At 47.7% G+C, this 22,098-nt stretch overlaps 1 protein-coding gene across 2 annotated transcripts in view; it reads right to left on the bottom strand.

Moving 5' to 3' along the window:
* The window catches only part of LOC144510055 (prosaposin-like), a 40,337-nt gene that overhangs the window by 7,629 nt on the left and 10,610 nt on the right, over nucleotides 1–22,098 (bottom strand). Inside the window, exons 4-7 of one of the 2 annotated variants that reach the window (XM_078239280.1) lie at nucleotides 18,175–18,300; nucleotides 13,723–13,860; nucleotides 11,273–11,362; nucleotides 5,892–6,066 (exon numbers count right to left, since the gene is read on the bottom strand). In XM_078239280.1, coding sequence (XP_078095406.1) covers nucleotides 5,892–6,066; nucleotides 11,273–11,362; nucleotides 13,723–13,860; nucleotides 18,175–18,300 — 529 coding nt within the window. The remainder of the gene's footprint in view (nucleotides 1–5,891; nucleotides 6,067–11,272; nucleotides 11,363–13,722; nucleotides 13,861–18,174; nucleotides 18,301–22,098) is intronic. The other variant, XM_078239281.1, reaches the window with a different exon arrangement.

The raw sequence follows: 22,098 nt of genomic DNA, 5'->3' as shown, positions 1-22,098 counted from the left end.
ACAGCGGCCAATCCTGAACCCCACCCAAAACAGATTGAAATATAAAAACATAGAAGTAGGAGGAGGCCATTCAGCCCTTCGAGCCTGCTCCGCCATTCATTTTGACCATTGCTGATCACCAAATTCGATATCCTGATTCCCCCGCCCCCTCCCCGCCCCCATATCCCCAGATCCCTTTAGCCCCAAGAGCTATATCTAAGATCACACAACGTTTTGGCCTCAACTACTTTCTGTGGGAGTGAATTCCACACATTCACCACCCTCTGGGTGAAGAAATTTCTCCTCACCTCAGTCCTAAAAGGTTTACCCCTTATCCTCAAACTATGACCCCCTAGTTCTGGACTCCCCACCATCGGGAACATTCTTTCTGAATGTACCTGTCAGAATTTTATATGTTTCTATCAGATCCCCTCTCACTCTTCTAAACTCCAAATAAATCCGAACTGACTTAGTCTCTCCTCATATGACAGACCTGCCATCCCAGGAATCAGGCTGGTAAACCTTCGCTGCACTCCCTCTATAGCAAGAACATCCTTCCTCAGATAAGGACACCTAAACTGCACATAATACTCCAGGTGTGGCCTCACCAACACCCTATACAATTGCAGTAAAACATCCCTATTCCTATACTCAAATCCTCTTGCTATGAAGGCCAACATACCATTTGCCTTCTTTACTGCCTGCTGTACCTGCGTGCTTGCTTTCAGCGACTGATGCGCGAGGACTCCAAGGTCTCGCTGAGTATCCGCCTCTCTCAATTTACACCCATTCAAATAATAATCTGTCTTCCTATTATTGCTACTGAAGTGGATAACCTCACATTTATCCACATTATACTGCATCTGCCATGCACTCAGCCTGTCCAAATCACGCTGAAGCATCTCTGCATCCTCCTCACAGCTCACCCTCCCACCCAACTTTGTATCATCTGCAAATTTGGAGATAATAGATTCAGTTCCCTCTTCCAAATCATTGATATATAAATTGTACAGCTGGGGTCCCAGCACAGATCCCTGCGCTACACCAAATTGAAAAGTTTTTGTGTTCAAGTCCATTCATTGAACAAAGTCCTCATATTTTCGATCACAATATGCCTTGCATACAGTGCACACACTGAGTTAAGGTGATTGGCAAAACACTAATATTAGGAATGCTTTTTTATTGATGCAAAGGCTGCGATCTGAAATACACTGTCCAAGAGTGTGGTGGAGGCAGATTCAATCCAGGCCTTCCAAAAGGATAAATATTTTGAAGAGAAAAATTTGCAGAGCTATGGGGTAAACGTGGAGAATGGGATGAGTTGCTCTTCCAGGGCCAGCACAGACATAAAGGTACGAATGGTCTAATTTTCAGGGGTGCAGCACTGATGCTCCATCGCCTCCTGAGATGTTCCTCCATTTTGGAAGGTCTAATACAGATGGGAAATATACAGTAAATGACAGAATCCTTAAGAGTATTGATAGGCAGAGGGATCTGGGTGTACAGGCACACAGGTCACTGAAAGTGGCAACGCAGGTGGAGAAGGTAGTCAAGAAGGCATACGGCATGCTTGCCTTCATCAGCCGGGGCATTGAGTTTAAAAATTAGCAAGTCGTGTTGCAGCTTTATAGAACCTTAGTTAGGCCTCACTTGGAATATAGTGTTCAATTCTGGTCACCACACTACCAGAAGGATGTGGAGGCTTTGGAGAGGGTACAGAAAAGATTTACCAGGATGTTGCCTGGTATGGAGGGCATTAGCTATGAGGAGAGGTTGGAGAAACTTGGTTTGTTCTCACTGGAATGACGGAGGTTGAGGGGCGACCTGATAGAAGTCTACAAGATTATGAGGGGCATGGACGGAGTGGATAGTCAGAAGCTTTTTCCCAGGGTGGAAGAGTCAATTACTAGGGGGCACAGGTTTAAGGTGCGAGGGGCAAGGTTTAAAGGAGATGTACGAAGCAGATTTTTTACACAAAGGGTGGTGGGTGCCTGGAACTCGCTGCCGGGGGAGATAGTGGAAGCGGATACAGTAGTGAGTTTTAAGGGGCGTCTTGACAAATACATGAATAGGATGGGAATAGAGGGATATGGTCCCCGGAAGAGTAGGGGGTTTTAGTTCAGTCGGGCAGCATGTTCGGTGCAGACTTGGAGGGCTGAAGGGCCTGATCCTGTGCTGTAATTTTCTTTGTTCTTTGAGAGCCAATGGATGATCAATTTCCCCTTTGCTGACTGGCCATCCTTTCCACTCAACCAGCGTTTAATAACTTACTAGCTGCTGTACTGTGTACTCCTTATAATACCCCAAATTCAGTACAACTTATTGGCATCTTTCTCCTGTCCTAGCACCTTCAATGATTTATGTACAGATACACCCAGGTCCATCTGCCCCTGCGTTTCCTTTAGAAATATACCCTTCATTCTATGTCACCTCTCCGTATCATTTCACACTGCACTACATTAACACTGCAATGAAGTTACTGCAAAAACCTCCTAGTCGCCACACTCCTGTTCGGGTTACACTGAGGGAGAATTTAGCACCTAACCAGCACGTCTTTCGGACTGTTGGAGGAAACCAGAGCACTCGGAGGAAACCCACGCAGACACGGGGAGAACATGCAGATTCCACACAGACAGTGTCCCGAGCCGGGAATCGAACCCGGGTCCCTGGCGCTGAGAGGCAGCAGTGCTGACCGCTGTGCCAAGGTGTCTCCGTGCTGCTACGATTTAGAATCATTGGGCGGGATTTTATGGCTTTGCTCATCTCGAAACCGTCAAACCCTGCCCAAGGTCAACAGATCTTTCCATGGTCTGCCCATTTCCCGCTCCGATTCCTGTGGCAGGAAGGACGATAAAATTCTGGCCATAGAGTCATGGGGAGGGATTTTCCAGCCTCCCTCAGCCCGAAGCCGGAAAATCCCGCCCAAGGTCAACCTTTGCATGGTCCGTGTCCCGCCCGTTACGAATCCCGTGGTGGGCGGGACAGAAAAATTCCAGTGATAGAGATATACAGCGTGGAAACATGGCCCTTCGGCCCAACCAGTCCATCCTCAACTGAACTGGTCCCATTTGCCTCTTGTCCCATTTGGGCCCATATCCCTCAAAACCTTTCCCATCTGTGTACCTGTCCAAATGTCCTTTAAATGTTGTCATTGTACCCGCCTCTACCACCTCCCCTGGCAGCTCATTCCATACGCCCGCCACCCTCTGGGTGAAAAAGTTGCCCCTCAGGTCCCCTTTCCCCTCTCACCTTCAACTTATGCCCTCTAGTTTTGGACTCCCCTACCCTGGGGAAAAGACCTCGGCTATTCACCTTATCTCTGCCTCTCATGATTTTATAAACCTCTATACGGTCACCCCTCATCCTCCTACGCTCCAGGAAAGAAAAGTCACAGTCTATCTCCTTTTAATTCAAATCTTCCAGTCCCAGTAACATCCCTGTAAATCTCTTCTGCACCCTTTCCAGCTTAATAACATCCTTCCTTTAGCAGGACGACCAGAATTGTCCGCAGAACTCCAAATGTGGCCTTACCGATATCTTGTACAGTTGGAACAAAGTGTCCCAACTCCTGTACTCAATGAAGGCAAGTGTGCCGAACGCCTTCTTCATCACCATGTTGACCTGTGATGCCACTTTCAAGGAACTATGTAACTGCGCCCCTCGGTCCCTCTGTCCGACAACACTCCCCAGGGACTTACCATTAACTGTGTAAGCCCTGCCCTGGTTTGTCTTACCAAAACGCAACTCCTCGATGTCTTACACTTGTCTAACATCCTCACTTTGTCTCCATCTGTCACGAGTCTGCCCATTCCACCAGCCTTTCTACATCCTCTTGAAGTCTATCACCATCCCCCTCACAATTTACAAGACTTCCAAGTCTTAAATCGTCTTCAAGTTTTGAAATTGGACCCTGAACTTCCATGTCTAGGATAACACAACTGCCTCTGATATTCGGGTAAGCATTCTCCAAAGCGGCCTTCACGACACACGACAGCGCAGAGTCGCTGAGCAGAAACTGATAGCCAAGTTCTGCACACATGAGGACGGCCTCAACCGGGATCTTGGGTTCATGTCACCCGACCAGTAACCCCCACAGCTTGTCTGGACTTGCAAAATCTCACTGGCTGTCCTGTCTGGAGACAATACACATCTCTTTAACCGACACTTAATGCTCTCTCCACTCACATTGTTTGTACCTTTAAGACTTGATTATCTGTAAAGACTGCATTCCAATCATTATTCTATAAATTGAGTTGTGGCTTTGTGCCCTGTTTGTGAGCATTTCTCCACTCCACCAGACGAAGGGACAGCCTGTTCCGAAAGCTAGTGGCATTTGCTACCAAATAAACCTGTTGGAGTTTAACCTGGTGTTGTTAAACTTCTTACTAGGATAACACAAATCAGGACTAGCAGAGATCACTCTGTATACAATCCCCCAGTCAGAAAGAAATTAAACTTCCTGTACTTTGTGCTTTTAGAGGCCTGGATTAAATAATTAAACATTTGCATATTGACATTCTAGCTATGCTGAAGACTAATGATTCAAAAGTACCACATGGTCTGAAATAGGTTTTACTGATTTCTGGGGGACTTAAATGATTGGAAATCAAATGGCCAACACATTTTCTGAGACCTCCTGCACCTCAATGTTTGGGACTACTTCCGTGCTGTAACCAATATCAAAGGGGGACAATAATGTATCCTATTGCCAATGGTAGTGACTTCAAAGGCAACCATTTTTAGGAGCAACTCAAGAACTCAATTCTTAGTCCATTCGGCCCAACATGACCAACCGTTTTTGTGAAATATTTGTTTTCTTCTTAATTATCGCCAGAAATACCCAATTGTCCCATGAACAGATTTGTTGTGCCTATTTGTGAATGGTCCTTTAACTTATAGCACAGCGGTTAGCATGGCTGCCTCACAGTGCCAGGGACCCGGGTTCGATTCCAGCTGTGTGTGGAGTCTGCACGTTCTCCCCGTGTCTGCGTGGGTTTCCTCCGGGTGCTCCGGTTTCCTCCCACAGTCCGAAAGACGTGCTGGTTAGGGGCTAAATTCTCCCTCAGTGTCACCTGAACAGGAGTGTGGCGACTAGGGGAATTTCACAGTGACTTCATTGCAGTGTTAATGTAAGCTGACTTGTGACATGAATAAAGAAATAAACTTTAAATAAACCTTTAAATGGTTGTGTTACTCATGTAGTTATCCAGATTTCTTCAACGTAGTTAGTTGCGGAGCAGAAGGGTGTAGGGGGGAATTGGAAACATGGAGGCGATTCTCCCAAAAGTGCTGAATTGGTGGGAAAACTGTTCTAAATCCCGACTGTTTTCTCAGTTCAGCTTCTCACCTGAATCTCCGCACTCTGTGCACTGCAAAGGGCTCAGTCGAGAATCTCATTAAAAACCCAGGGTGCCCATGCCCAGGGGGCACCACTCCCCCACCGCCACCCGACCTCCCGGGGGGGCCCCAATTGCCCCCCCTTCATTCCGGCGGGGTCTTCCACTAGTTCCCCGAACGTGGGGAGGTAGTCGGAACCCCACCGGAATGAAGTACCCCTGGCGGGGTGGGAGATTCGATCGGGACCTGAAAGTTCCCGATAATGACCTGCTGAACATATTTAAAATACATTAAAAAAAAGATTCAAATCTTCCTTCCCGCCGGTTTCCAGCGTCGCCTGGTCTCCGACTCTGGGAGATGCGCATGCGTTCCCGACGCATGCGCATATCCCGGATCAAGGCCGGAGAAGCATGTCTCCCACCGCGACCAGACAGAAAAGTTGGAGGTTGTGATGGGAGAATCGCGGCCATGGTTTCCAATATCCATTGAACCACAATCTCCAGTTTAAGGATGGTGCTTTTAAAATGAATGTCTCCTGCTTTGGGTTACAGATTGCTGGCGGGTTGGACACATACCTGAGTCCCTGTTGGAGCAGAGGAGAAGAGTGTCACACACGGCACTGGGCGTGAATTTCTTGTACAGCAGGTCAGTGGTACGTTTCCCGAAATCACTGATAAACCGGTTGCATTTTGTCGAGTATTTGTCTTGCAGGAGGGAACAGGTCTTACGGGTCGCTTTGGAGACAGCGCCCTGTAAATGCAAACATTCGAATCAGCAACACAAACTCCTCAGTGCAAAAACACAACATTCTGTTTGTTTCTACGTGACCATCTTGATTGGAAACCTGCTTACACTCTGAACCCTGCCCTCTGGGTCAGCTGATTAGGGCAGCGAGTTGCTATTGAGTTGTGTGTGAAGTTAATTCATCTCCCTGTTCAAGGTGGTATAATTTCCCATTCACTCACAACAGGAATGGGCATCATTGGAGGATTAGCCTTTATTGTCCAGTGCTAATTGCCCTTTGAGACGACTGAGTAGCTCGCTGGGCCAATTCAGTGGGCACTTTAGAGTCCATCACATTGTCGTGGGTCTGGATTGGCCACAGGTTTCCTTCCCTCGGCATTATTTTCCATCAAGCCCGGACGTAATCCTTCAAATTTATGGGCGGCACGGTGGCACAGTTGTTAGCACTGCTGCCTCACAGCACCTGGGACCCGGGTTTGATTCCCGGCTTGGGTCACTGTCTGTTTGCACATTTTCCCCGCGTCTGCGTGGGTTTCCTCCGGGTGCTCCGGTTTTCCCCCACACTCCAAAGATGTGCAGGTTAGGTGGATTGGCCGTGCTAAATTGCCCCTTAGTGTCCAAAGATGTGCAGGTTAGGCAGATTGGCCATGCTCAATTGTCCCTTAGTGTCCAAAGATGTGCAGGTTAGGTAGATTGGCCGTGCTAAATTGCCCTTTAGTGTCCAAAGATGTGCAGGTTAGGTGGATTGGCCATGCTAAATTGCCCCTTAGTGTCCAAAGACGTGCAGGTTAGGTGGATTGGCCATGCTAAATTGCCCCTTAGTGTCCAAAGATGTGCAAGTTAGGTGGATTGGCCATGCTAAATTGCCCCTTCGTGTCCAAAGATGTGTAGGTTAGGTGGATTGGCCATGCTAAATTGCCCCTTAGTGTCCAAAGATGTGCAAGTTAGGTGGATTGGCCATGCTAAATTGCCCCTTAGTGTCCAAAGATGTGCAGGTTAGGTGGATTGGCCATGCTAAATTGCCCCTTAGTGTCAGGGGGACTAGCGAGGGTACATGCATGGGGGTATGGGGATAGGGCCTGGGTGGGATTGTGGTCAGTGCAGATTCAATGGGGCAAATGGACTCCTTGTGCGCTGTAGGGATTCTATGATTATTGAACCAGTTGGGATTTGACAATAGTCTAGTAGTTTCATACTCAGCATTAGAGCCACTAGTTTTAAATTCCTGATTTGTTGAATTAATTTGCCCCACTGTTGTGGTGGGCCCTGAAATTAGGGATTTTCCAGCCACGCTCACCCCAAGGCCGGAAATTTGCGCCCGAGGTCAATGAACCTTTACGTGGACCATGTCCAGCCCACTACGATTCCCATGGTGGGCAGGACGGGAAAAATCTCACCCCAGATCTCTGAGACGTCAGCCCAGCTCTCGAGATGACCAGCCCTGGAACATCACCACATTAGCTGCTGCAATTTTCCATAAAGTTTGGATGTAATCCTTCAAGTTTCTGCTCAGGGTGATGTGTGAAACTCACACCTCTAACTGGCGCTCTCTCTAAACTCACACGTCAAGGGCCACTTAGACATCCTCACATTTGGTAGTTAGTGGTGATTGAAGCAAGAGATAGAATCATCAGACAAGGGGAGAAAATAGGTCTCAATAATAATAAGGAAACAATAGTCTCTCCCTCGATGTCAACAAAATGAAAGAGATAGTCATCGACTTCAGGAAGCGTAAAGGAGAACATGCCCCTGTCTACATCAATGGGGACGAAGTAGAAAGGGTCGGGAGCTTCAGGTTTCTTGGTGTCCAGATCACCAACAACCTGTCCTGGTCTCCCCCATGCCGACACTATAATTAAGAAAGCCCCACCAACACCTCTACTTTCTCAGAAGACTAAGGAAATTTGGCATGTCCGCTATGATTCTCACCAACTTTTACAGATGCACCATAGAAAGTATTCTTTCTGGTTGTATCACAGCTTGGTATGGCTCCTGCTCTGCCCAAGACCGCAAGAAACTACAAAGGGTTGTGAATGTAGCCCAGTCCATCACTCAAACCAGCCTCCCATCCATTGACTCCGTCTACACTTCCCGCTGCCTCGGGAAAAGCAGCCAGCATAATCAAGGACCCCACGCAACCCGGACATTCTCTCTTCCACTTTCTTCCTATGGGAAAAAGATACAAAAGTCTGAGGTCACGTACCAACCGACTCAAGAACAGCTTCTTCCTTGCTGCTGACAGACTTTTGAATGGACCTGCCTCGCATTAAGTTGATCTTTCTCGACACCCTAGCTATGACTGTAACACTACATTCTGCACTCTGTCGTTTCCTTCTCTATGAACGGTATGTTTTGTCTGTATAGCGCGCAAGAAACAATACTTTTCACTGTATGTTAATACATAGAAACATAGAAAACTACAGCACAAAACAGGCCCTTCGGCCCCACAAGTTGTGCCGAACATATCCCTACCTTTTAGGCCTACCTATAACCCTCCATCCTATTAAGTCCCATGTACTCATCCAGGAATCTCTTAAAAGACCCTATTGAGTTTGCATCCACCACCACTGACGGCAGCCGATTCCACTCACCCACCACCCTCTGTGTGAAAAATTTCCCCTGTACCTAGCCCCCAGCACCTTAAACCTGTGTCCTCTCGTAGCAGCCATTTCGACCCTGGGAAAAAGCCTCTGAGAGTCCACCCGATCTATGCCTCTCAACATCTTATATACCTCTATACATGTGACAATAATAAATCAAATCAAAGGTCGAAAGGCAGAGCAGAGCTATAGATAGAGACTCTGTTTACCCCACTTAAGATATCATGTTTCTATAAAGGATTTTTGTTTGCCAGACGGTTCTATTTACCTGGTGCCATTTTGTCTACGACTGGCAGCCCACATGCTAAGCATGCAGAAGCATAATTAATCCAAATTGTTGGAGTGTTTGTTTGAATCAGGGCTAATGCTGTTTTGTTATTTTTAGTGTTTCCCTCTGGGGTTTTCAGAGTAGGGTTTGATTGACAGAAAAACAATCATGTGACTGGGTGGAGCTAAGCTCACTTGCTGCTTTTAATCTTTACCAGGCGATAGTTCACTCACTCTCTCTCGCTCTCTCAAGAAGACAACAAGCCACAGGATAAAGACAAGGCATCATAGGGAGCAACAAAGCTTGGATGTGAGCCGAAAGAAAAGTGACAGAGCACAAAGAAAAGGGGACATGTTCTCTCTCTGTCTGACCCCATAAAATCTCTTCGCTCTCTCTGGAGATTGGAGTCTGGGACATGCCTGAAAGTAGGTCTTTCCCTCCGGGGTTCTGCTTTTTGCAGATACATATTTTTCTGGAGGATGCTCTATGGGAGTCAGAAAATAGATGGTGTCGCAGTGGTTAGCACTGCTGCCTCACAGCGCCAGGGACCCGGGTTCGATTCCCGGCTTGGGTCACTGTCTGTGTGGAGTCTGCACGTTCTCCCCATGTCTGCGTGGGTTTCCTCCGGGTGCTCCGGTTTCCTCCCACAGTCCGAAAGACGTGCTGGTTAGGTGCTAAATTCTCCCTCAGTGTAACCCGAACAGGCGCCGGAGTGTGGCGACTGGGGGATTTTCACAGTAACTTCATCGCAGTGTTAAAATTTTTAAAGTTTATTTATTAGTCACAGGTAAGGATAACAATTAACGCTGCAATGAAGTTATTGTGAAATTCCCCTAGTCGCCACACTCGGCGCCTGTTCGGGTTAATGCACCCAAACCAGACTTTTGTATCGTTTTCCTGAAGGAAGAAGGTGGAAGAGAGAATGTCCAGGAAGCGTGGGGTCCTTGATTATGCTGGCTGCTTTTCCGAGGCAGCGGGAAGTGTAGGCAGAATCAATGGATGGGAGGCTGGTTTGAGTGATGGACTGGGCTTCGTTCACGACCCTTTGTAGTTCCTTGCGGTCTTGGGCAGAGCAGGAGCCAGACCAAGCTGTGATACAACCAGAAAGGATGCTTTCTATGGTGCATCTGTACCATGTGACTGGTGCTCTGCAGCTGGTAAAGGAGGGTTCTGGGGCAGTACCCTCCAAGGCACTGAGTCCAGGCAGATGGAAGGATAAGACTCACAGGCATGTCATTTATGGTGTTTGCTACTACCCTCTTACACCTCACCCCACCCACCCTTCATGCTTCCTCCCACCTCCCCCCACCCCCAAACCCCCCCAACCCCACTCCCCAACAACAAGACAGCATCTGTTGGTCTTTCCAACTACAGACAAAATGGACGACGCTGGGGCGAGGAGGTGTCACCTCTTCTCTTCGCGGAGGGTGCCCTTGCCACTGAGCCCCATGTTTCCTCTCCCACTCAGTGAGGTGAGTGTGAGAGAGTTGAGGATTCAGTTACCCTGGCGTGGGGGTGATGAGGTCATTCACGCGTTGGCGCCATTGCAAGGCCACTGGGCACTGACCCTTTCTGGAATTTTCCTCCCACACCGAGTTGGCCTGGCGGTTGGGTCTGCCCATTTCGTTCTCCCAACCTCTTTGAGAAGAACCTCCGAGGTTGTTGCACTGGATAGGGAGGCTGGAAACTCCCTGGGATCAGCAGGACATCTGCTCCCTTCGACGTGTGTACCTTGATGCCTGGGCATGATTGATATGGAGGCGGGGAGCATGCTGTCCAACACACCCGCTTGTGCAACACAGCAGTCAACCCCCAGTGCATAACTAATCGGGTCAGTATCAAACAATAGGTCCCCCGTCCCACCAGCCTCCGTGGCGGTTAACATCCCAGGTTTGTACCCCCGTCAATAGTCCCACAATGGAAAATTCCCCCTCCCACCACTAGCCCCCCCCCCCTCCCCCCCAACCCCCACTACCCTTTGGACACAGGAATTTTGGATTCCCAGAATTAGAGTTTACAGCATGGAAACAGGCCCTTCGGCCCAACTTGTCCATGCCGCCCTTTTTTTTAAAACCCCTAAGCTAGTCCCAATTGCCCGCATTTGGCCCATATCCCTCTCTACCCATCTTACCCACGTAACTGTCTGAACGCTTTTTAAAAGACAAAATTGTACCCGCCTCTACTACTACCTCTGGCAGCTTGTTCCAGACACTCACCACCCTCTGTGAAAAAATTGCCCCTCTGGACCCTTTTGTATCTCTCCCCTCTCACCTTAAACCTATGCCCTCTCATTTTAGACTCCCCTAATTTCAGAGCTTTATTTGGTTCAGATACAGTGACCCACCTTATTCTTCTTTTTGGGTAATAATTTCTTCAATTTCTTCACGACAAGCTGACAGAAGTCACACGTGAATGCGCTTCCGGAAGGTGGACCCTGTTCAATGGAAACAACACATCAGTTGTACATTTGTAACCACGGTACTGAAATGGAGAAGCTGGTTTGCGCTGGGAATGGAATAATTTCCACTATCTCTAACCAGCATGCCCAACCCCCCAGGCTAAGATGCAGAGTAGAGCTCCATCTATCCTGTTCCATCAGTGCCTCTCAACCCTAACCTCAAACAACTTTCCTTCATCTACACCAGTGTTGCATTTTTCTAGATCTCTCCTGCCACTCTTATCCTGTGACCTCTGTGGTTGATGGCGAGTTTGATGCCAAATTAGAGGCACATTTCATTACCCTTGTCGGCCATTTTGTTTTAGTCATTCGTGGGACATAGGCATTGCTGGTTGGTCAGCATTTATTGCGCATCCCTAGTTGCCCATGGGCAGCTAAGAGTCAACCACATTGCTGTGACTCTGGACTCACAAATAGGCCAGACCGGGTAAGGACAGCAGATTTCCTTCCCTAAAGGACATTAGTGAACAAGATGGGTTTTTCCAACAATCGACAATGGTTTCATGGTCATCAGTAGATTCTTAATTCCAGATTTCTTTTTACTGAATTCGGGATTCAGTGGCGGGATTCGAACCCGGGTTCCCCCAGAACATGAGATGAGAGTCAACCACATTGCTATGGCTCTGGAGTCACATGTAGGCCAGACTGGGTAAGGGCGGCAGACTTCCTTCCCTGAAGGATATTCGTGAACCAGATGGGTTTTTCCGACAATGGGTCATCAGTAGATTCTTAATTCCAAATATCTTTTATTGAATTCAAATTCTACCAGCTGCCGTAGCGGGATTCGAACCTGGGTGAGTTTCTGGATTAATAGTTTGGCGATAATACCATTGGGCCATCGCCTCCCCATGTGGGATGAGATTGACCCTGCCGAAACTCAATCCACCTTCACCCTTTTGCACACTCCTGCTGTTTATCCTCGCAGTGTGGACTGGATTCAAACTCTCACCCCCAGGTGTGAAGGGGCTGGGATTATATCTGGGCATTTCACAATGAAAGATTTATTTCCCCCTCTGCAATTTGGACTGGCTTTGGGTGTATTGTTCCCAACGCAGTGAGAATTGATGCTGCCAAATTCTGCAAGTATTTGCTATACGTAACTCAGGTATAGTTTTTTTTCAGAGCTATGAAGGCACTTGAGTTCCCATAACAGATCAATATATTTCTAACATTTTGCCAGCAATTCTAGTTTTATATTGAAAGTTGTCTTAATAGATTTCAGTGTCGTCCAAGCTTGTCATTCTAGGCTTTCCTCACAGAAACTAATCAGTCAATTAACAGAACAATATTTAACAACCTCCCCAGCCCCCGTCCCTCCCACCTCCAGCTCCCTACAACCCCCTCCTATAGTTCCAGATACAAGAACACACAAGAAATAGAAGCAGGATAGGCCACCAGAACCTTCAAGCCTGACCCGCCATTCAATGGTTGATCTGTGCTGGCCTCAACTCCTTTTCTGTGCCATTTCCCCATAGCCTCTATTCCTCGATCTATCAAATATTTATCCACCTCCACTTTGAATACATCTAATGATCCAACCTCCACTACCCTTTGGGGCAGAGAATTCCAGAGATTCACTACCCTCTGTGAGAAGAGATTTCTACGCACCTCAGTTTTAAATAACCAGCCCTTTATCTTGTCGCCATGTCCCCTTGTTCGAGACTCTCCCATGAGTGAAAACATCTCACCCTCTACCCTGTCAAGCCCCCTCAGGATCTTACATGTTTGAATAAGGTCACCCCTCACTCTTCTAAACTCCAAGGAATACAGACCCAGACTATTGAGTCTCTCTTGAAAGGACAACCCTCTCATCCCAGGAATTAGCCTTTCGACTGCCTCCAATGCTACTATATCCTTTTTTAGGTAAGGGGACCAAACTTGTACACGGTGTTCCTGGTGAGGCCTCACCAACACCCTGCACAATTACTACAAAATCTCCCTATTTTCAAACTCCAATCGTTTCGCAATGAAGACCAAGATGCTGTTTGCCTTCTTAACCGCTTGTTGGACTTGCCTGCTCGCTTTTTGTGAATCATGCACTCGAACACCCAGATCCCTCTGTACTTCACTCACCTGCAGTCTCTCTCCATTTAGATAATAACCTGCCCTTTGCTTCCTCCGACCAGAATGCATGACCTCACACTCGCCCACATTAAACTCCACTTACCAGGTTTTCACCCAGTCACTCAATCTATCGATGGCCCTTTGCAGACGTATCATCGGCAAATTTATACAACTTACATTCTGTGTTCCTTCCTCCGGCTCATGAATGTAAATTGCGATTTACATTGCAAACAGAATCCCTGCAGTAATCCACCAGATAGTAGCGATCTTACCTGGTCCTTTCTGCTGACCTCAGTGCAATTCAGAGACCCACTTGACATGTCTGGCTCACCCTCAGGGAAGGCCTGAGGGCGAAATTTCTTTGGCCGGGCCTTGCAAAGGCCGAGGGCAGCACACAGCACATCCGGCTTCTGGTGGCAACCAAAAAGAGAGGAAATTTGGACATGAGACACACTTTGCACCGAACAGTTCCCTATTCCTTTTAGAACTGTAGCTCTCCCTACAATATCATTTCCTGTTGGAAAATAGTCTGATGGTGCAGAGGGCTGTCAGAACGTTATTCTGTCTATTTTATTTTCTTCACAATTAGCCTGGTTTTCAAATGTAGAATTTGGTCCATTATTGCATATTTGGTGACATACATATTGTGTGTGAGATACCGCAAATTGTTTTCCTGTCGATTATTTGTTTGTCATTTTGGAATAGGGGTACACAAGGTGACCCCATCCAGTGACAGACAGGTTACCAATCCTAAAGAACAATACAGCACAGGGAACAGGCCCTTCGGCCCACCAAGCCTGTGCCAATTTGCGGTTTCTATCCCCCCCCATTCACCACCTGTCCATGTGTCATAGAACAGTACAGCACAGAACAGGCCCTTCGGCCCACGATGTTGTGCCGAGCTTTATCTGAAACCAAGATCAAGCTATCCCACTCCCTATCATCCTGGTGTGCTCCATGTGCCTATCCAATAACCGCTTAAATGTTCCTAAAGTGTCTGACTCCACTATCACTGCAGGCAGTCCATTCCACACCCCGACCACTCTCTGCGTAAAGAACCTACCTCTGATATCCTTCCTATATCTCCCACCATGAACCCTATGAACCCTATAGTTAAGCCTATGTCTGTCAAGAAAGGTCCTGGACATTGCTAATGTGCCTGCTTCCACCACCTCCACTGGCAGTGCGTTCCAGGCACTCTCCACCCACTGTGTGAAAAACTTTCCCTGCATTTCTCCCTTAAAGATATCGCACCTTAAACCTATACCCTCTTGTAATTGACACTTCCACCCTGGGGGAAAAGCCTCTGACTCTCCACCCTGTCTCTGCCTCCCATAATTTTGTAGACCCTCTATCAGGTCTCCCCTCAGCCTCTGTCTTTCCAATGAAAACAATCCGAGTTTATCCAACCTCTCCTCAGACCTAAAATTCTTACAGATGCGCCGTAGAAAGTATTCTTTCTGGTTGTATCACAGCTTGGTCTGGCTCCTGCAATCCTTCCTTAGATACGGGGCCCAAAATTGCTCCCAATATTCCGAATGTGATCTGACCAGAGCCTGATAAAGCCTCAGCTGTACATCCCTGCTCTTGTATTCTAGTCTTCTCGAAGGCCTTGATTCAACAATTGCCACCTTCGTGAGGAACCTTTACTGGAGACTGAGACGCACGTATGGTTGGAGGGACACTCATGGCGACTTGTCTCATGCTTTGGCACTGCCAGTTTTAGGAAACAAGGCCAGATCGGCCAAGGCTAATGAACATGGGTAACTCCATGCTGTCTGGTCAGGTTGTTAACTCATTTTGCAACCACTTCAAGCAAAGTGTTTGACACATTTCCCTGAAATCACAAATGGGCCAAGTAACTATCGTGAACCAGCTAAATATCTCATTAATGTGAGACTCGCTAAGAGAACAAAAGCTTCTTCCTCTTGGGCAGTCCCTCGGAGTCCAGTCCTTGCTTCCACGCTGAAAATGAGTTCTTAGATCACTGGATGGTCCAATGGAAGATCCTGCCATAGGTGGTGGAGAAGATGGTGGCTGGAGGAGTGGGTAGGGTGCCCGTGTGGCCACATTCTTTTGTAAGCTTATAAAAGTTTATTTATTAGTCACGAGTAGGCTTACATTAACACTGCAATGAAGTTACTGTGAAAATCCCCTAGTCGCCACACTCCTGTTCGGGTTACACTGAGGGAGAATTTAGCACCTAACCAGCACGTCTTTCAGACTGTGGGAGGAAAACGGAGGAAACAGACACAGGGAGAATGTGCCCCAAGCCGGGAATCGAACCCGGGGCCCTGGCGCTGTGAGGCAGCAGTGCTAACCACTGTGCCACCGTGCCCGCTCATCAACGTGTTCCTTTCACGATCAACGTTTATCTTCAACTTGTTCTGGGCGATGAAACTCGAGTTCACTTCCTTCCAACATGCCTTTCCTCCACTAGGGGGCGGTCTTGGGCCAGGAAGTCCCAGGTGTTGGCGAGGATGTTGCTCTTTGTCAAGGAAGCTTTATCCTCGAAGCGTTTCCTCTGTTACCCTGGGGCAGGCTTGCAATGTTGCCATGTCAAAACTCCGAGTGGAGCATTCATTTCGGAATGCCACTGTGTGGATGATGTGGCACATCCACAAAAGCATTTTTTTTTAACTCATGCATGGGACATGGGCGTCCCTGGCTGGCCAGCAATTATTTCCCATCCCGAGTTGACGTCGAACTGAGTGGCTTGCGAAGCCATTTCAGAGGACAGTTGAGAGTTAACCACATTGCTGTGGCTCTGGAGTCACATGTAGGCCAGACCGGGTAAGGACAGCAGATTTCCTTCCCTAAAGAGACATTAGTGAAGTAGATGGGTTTTTCCGACAATGGTTTCATGGTCATCAGTAGATTCTTAATTCCAGATATTTTAAAAATTGAATTCAAATTCCAACGTGGCGGGATTCGAACTCAGGTCCCCAGAACATTAGCTGAGTTTCTGGATTAATAGTCTAGCAATTATACCACGAGGCCATCCCTTGCTCAATGCCAGGACACCATGGTTAATGCATAAGTAATCAGCATCTCAGCGAGAATCAGGCGCAAGTTCCAGCCAAGGCACCCAACCTGATCCCTGTTTAGCCCCGTTTAGAATGAAAAATTCTGCTGAACATTTGAACTCAGTGACCTTTCATCAGAATATAGACCTGAAATGGTTGAATCAGTACGCCTAGTATTGAAGCCTACTGCACACAGACTCAAAGTAGAAAATGGAGAGAGGCTTTTGAAACTTCTTGATGTTAAATTTGCAGATAGAATCCATCACTTTTTTTCATTCAGTTTCCAACTCTGGAGAGGGAGAACAGAGTATTTACAAGGAATGCTGTCTAGACATTTGACTAATCCCCTCTGAATGAGGCCTTGGAATCATTTTCATCCAACTGAATACATAAAACATAGAACAGTATACCAGCACAGGAACAGGCCCTTCGGCCCACCATGTTGTGCTGAGCATGACGCCAAATTAAACTCATCCCTTCTGCCTTGCTCCATATCCCTCTATTCCTCGCATATTCATGTGCTTATCAAAAGCCCCTTAAACCACCCCCCCCCCCCCATCGTATCTGACCACCACCACCCCTGGCAACATGTTCCAGACACCTACCACTCTCTGTGTAAACTTGCCCCTCACATCTCCTCTGAACTTTCCCCCTCCCACCTTCAGTGCATGTCCCCTAGTATTACACATTTCAATTCTGGGAAAAAGATTCTGTCAACCCTATCTCTGCCTCTCATGATTTTATGGACTTCTATCAGGTCTCCCCTCAGCCTCCGCCGCTCCAGAGAAAACAACCCTAGTTTGTCCAGCCTCTCCTTATAGTTCACACCCTCTAATCCAGGCAGCATCCTGGTAAACCGCTTCTGCACCCTCTCCAAAGCCTCCACATCCTTCCTGTAATGTGGCGACCAGAATGTAGGCAGATATGACTGTGGTGTAACATCTTATCCGAGGGACAACATCTGCAACAGTGCTGCACTGCCGATGGCGCTGCACTGAAACAGCAGGCTGATTTTGTGCTCAGACATTGAGGTGACCTTTGAACCCAAACCATTCAGCCTTGAGAGAGCGAGAATGGTCAGTGCCAATGGCTGCAATTGTTTTCAGGAGAGCCAGAGGAGATCAGTAAACCCCACTCAATTTGGACGGCAGCATCTTCTGAGCTCTGTGTGCCATTTTTTTGGGCGGCTTATAAGTCGAATCTTACCTGTCTCTGCCAAAGAAATCTTGACAAACTTGAAATTCGCCAGTAGGTGAGGTCTAAATCACCCAAAAGCCGGCTGATAGCAGCAGAAGGCACCATTGTGCATGTGTAGGTTTCTGTGCACTGAGCAGCAGTGACCTGTCACTGTCTCTGCTACTATCAGTTAGCCTCTGGAGCATAAAACCACTCCTCCCCCATTACTGTGGGCCGATCGTGAGCCCATCCCCCGCCCCACTCCCGGAACGATTGCAAGGCTGATCACACTGGATATCCGGTGCCAGTAAGATCGCGAGAGGTGAGGATTCGGGCGTGAACCTGATTTCTCTGCTCTCTCTCTCAATCTTACCAGCTCACCCCACCCAACAGTAAGATCGCCCCCTCCACCAGTTTTAACAATTGATTCTCAGAGGAAATGCCTCCACAAAGCTCCTGCCGTAACTCCTATCACAGCGAGCAATGAATCTCATGCACGTTCAGCCACACTAACGTACTTACCATCTTTTTTTTGAGGAAGCGATTGATTATGTGCAGGTAGGAATCAACATTGGCCGTACACCGGTCTTCAGATTCTTGGATGAGCATCGAATGACAACCTTCATGCAACGTATTATTCACCACTTGCTGAAAAAAGAGAGAGGAATTAGCCAATCAACAGGCACGGTACAGACGAAGGCAGAGGAACGCATTTATTTTTCAGTCCTTCCAGAGGGACAGAAAATAACAACATACGATTCAACGAAGTGACTTTGATCATTGTGTCTCCTTAGCCCAGCTAGGCCGGCACGGTGGCACAGTGGTTAGCACTGCCGCCTCACAGCGCCAGGGACCCGGGTTCGATTCCGGCCTCGGGTCACTGTCTCTCTGGAGTTTGCACGCTCTGCACCAGTTTCCTCTCACACTCCAAAGATGTGCAGGTTAAGGGGAGTGGCCATGCTAAATTGCCCCTTAGTGTCCAAAGATGGATAGGTTAGGTGGATTGGCCATGCTGAATTGCCCCTTAGTGTCCAAAGATGTGCAGGTTAGGTGGATTGGCCATGCTGAATTGCCCCTTAGTGTCTAAAGATGTGCAGGTTAGGTGGATTGGCCATGCTGAATTGCCACTTAGTGTCTAAAGATGTGCAGGTTAGGTGGATTGGCCATGCTAAATTGCCCCTTAGTGTCCAAAGATGTGCAGGTTAGGTGGATTGGCCATGCTAAATTGCCCCTTAGTGTCCAAAGATGTGCGGGTTAGGTGGATTGGCCATGCTAAATTGCCCCTTAGTGTCCAAAGATGTGCGGGTTAGGTGGATTGGCCATGCTAAATTGCCCCTTACTGTCCAAAGATGTGTGGGTTAGGTGGATTGGCCATGCTGAATTGCCCCTAGTGTCAGGGGGATTAGCAGGGTAAATACGTGGGGTTACGGGGATAGGACCTGGGTGGGATTGTGGTTGGTGCAGACTCGATGGGCTGAATGACCTCCTCCTGCACAGTAGGGATTCTCGGATGAAATTCTTCTCCCAGTGATGGAGATAATTTGACACTTTAAGTAAGAAAACTCCTATTTTTTTTAACAAACAATATGAAGATTTGGATAGATTGCCAAAGAGATAGGGATTGTGCAATGTGCACACAGCATCAAAGACACCCAACACAGTCCACAATGGAAAATGTATCTGAGACATTAGCGATCCATTTGCTTAAACGACTTGTGTAGATGCTCTTTGTCTCTGTAAAGATTTGCCACACTTAACACCATCACAGAAAGCACAGGAAACACATCGTGCATCACGAGTTTCAATGCAGTTTAACTGGTGAAAAACATATTGTACATTTCTGCATCGCCCTGGTCGGCTCCCGGAACTTATCCAGCCAGGAGTGCCCTGTCTGTGGGGCTTGTGGGTTAATCCTCACTGACAGATCTACTCAGAGTAAGGACAGGCAGAGGGAAGCCACAGGGTTCAGCGGGACTGGGGGTCTGGAGTGCATTTGCTTCAATACAAGAAGGTAAGACAGATGAACTGAGAGCCTGGATTACAGCATGGAATTATGATGTTATTGCAATTACAGGGATAGAAAGGGGAAGTTTTTCACGCAGAGAGTGGCGAGTGCCTGGAACGCGCTGCCAGAGGAGGTGGTGGAAGCAGGCACATTAGCAACATTTAAGAGGCATCCGGATGGGTCCATGAATAGGGAGGAAATAGAGGGATACGGACCGGGTAAAGGTGGAAGGTTTGTTTTGTAGTTTAGCTCATTGGCCAGAACATTGAATACAGGAGTTGGGACATCCTGTTGAAGTTGTACAAGACATTGGTAAGGCCACACTTGGAATACTGTGTACAGTTCTGGTCACCCTATTATAGAAAGGATATTATTAAACTAGAAAGAGTGCAGAAAAGATTTACTAGGATGCTACCGGGACTTGATGGATTGAGTTATAAGGAGAGGCTGGATAGACTGGGACTTTTTTCTCTGGAGCATAGGAAGTTTCGGGGTGATCTTATAGAGGTCTATAAAATAATGAGGGGCATAGATCAGCTAGATAGTCAATATCTTTTCCCAAAGGTAGGGGAGTCTAAAACTAGAGGGCATAGGTTTAAGGTGAGAGGGGAGAGATCCAAAAGTGTCCAGAGGGACAATTTTTTCACACAGAGGGTGGTGAGTGGCTGGAACAAGCTGCCAGAGGCAGTAGTAGAGGCGGGTACAATTTTGTCTTTTAAAAAGCATTTAGACAGTTACATGGGTAAGATGGGTATAGAGGGATATGGGCCAAACACGGACAATTGGGACGAGCTTAGGGGTTAGATAAAGGGGTGGCATGGACAAGTTGGGCCAAAGGACCTGTTTCCATGCTGTAAACCTCTCTGACTCTATGACTATTTAGTTGGGGCATCAGGATCGGCACAGGCTTGGAGGGCCGAAGGGCCTGTTCCTGTGCTGTCCTGTTCTTTGGAGAAATGCCTTTGTGTGATGCTGCCTTTCGAGTCCCGTGGCTTGCCATTGTCATGTAATCTGAGGCCACCTTTATTAAAACAAAGGCTTTGGACAGATGCCATTTTATCCTCCACAAGAAACATACTCCAGGATTGATCTATGAGACAGACTGGCTGATAGCCAGTTAGTAGCTGCATCCTGGAACGCTATGGATCATCACCCTTCTTGCTGAGTATCCATCATTCAAGTGGGACCTCCACTGGGAATGCCCACGGCCTTATTTTTGGGATATCATAGAATCCCGACAGTGCAGAAGGAGGCCATTTGGCCCATCGAGTATGCACCGACCACAATCCCACCCAGGCTCTATCCCCATATCCCCACAATTTACCCTGCTAATCCCCCTGACACTAAGGGGCAATTTAGCATGGCCAATCCACCTAACCTGCACATGTTTGGGTACTAAGGAGCAATTTAGCATGGCCAATCCACCTAACCTGCACATTTTTGGACACTAAGGGGCAACTTAGCATGGCCAATCCACCTAAGCTACACATCTTTGGACACTAAGGGGCAATTTAACATGGCCAATCCATCTAACCTGCACATGTTTGGACACTAAGGGACAATTTAGCATGGCCAATCCACCAAACCTGCACATTTTTGGACACAAAGGAGCAATTTAGCACAGCCAATCCACCTAACCTGCACATCTTTGGACGCTAAGGGACAATTTAGCATGGCCAATCCAATTAACCTGCACATCTCTGGACACTAAGGGACAATTTAGCATGGCCAGTCCCCCTAACCTGCACATCTTTGGACACTAAGGTTCAATTTAGCATGGCTAATCCACCTAACCTGAACATCTTTGGACACTAAGGGGCAATTTAGCATGGCCAATCCACCTAACCTGCACATCTTTGGACACTAAGGGGCAATTTAGCATAGTCAATCTTTGGAGTGTGGGAGGAAACCGGAGCACCCGGAGGAAACCCACGCAGGCATAGGGAGAATGTGCAGACTCGACACAGACAGTGACCCAAGCCGGGAATTGAACCCGGGTCCCTGGCGCTGTGAGGCAGCAGTGCCAACCACTGTGCCGCCCTGTCGCCCCGGCATGGCCTCAAAATAAAGGGGAGCAGATTTAAGACTGAGTTGAGGAGGAACTTCTTCACCCCAAGGGTTGTGAATCTGTGGAATTTAGGAAGGAACTGGTCTGCCTCCTTGCAAATTCCTGAAGTCTTAGCTCGGTACTGTTTATTGTTGTATTTGTCTAAGGGAGAGGTCGAGTCTGAGCAGTAACCATGATAGAACGTGTATGATGGCCATGGGGGACCATTGAATATGAGCTCCCCTAATAGGCTCGCCCCAATAAGGAAGGAGCCAGGGGAGGAGGGGGGTCTAAAACCAGCTGATCTCAGGCTGTCAGATAGACTCCAAAAGACCATATAACATATTGGAACAAAATCAAGCCATTCGGCCCATCGAGTCTGCTCCATGGGTGA

This window comes from Mustelus asterias, chromosome 22 (assembly GCF_964213995.1).
Source record: "Mustelus asterias chromosome 22, sMusAst1.hap1.1, whole genome shotgun sequence".
NCBI classification, from domain to species: domain Eukaryota; kingdom Metazoa; phylum Chordata; class Chondrichthyes; order Carcharhiniformes; family Triakidae; genus Mustelus; species Mustelus asterias.
This window is presented reverse-complemented; position numbering and strand designations above follow the sequence as displayed.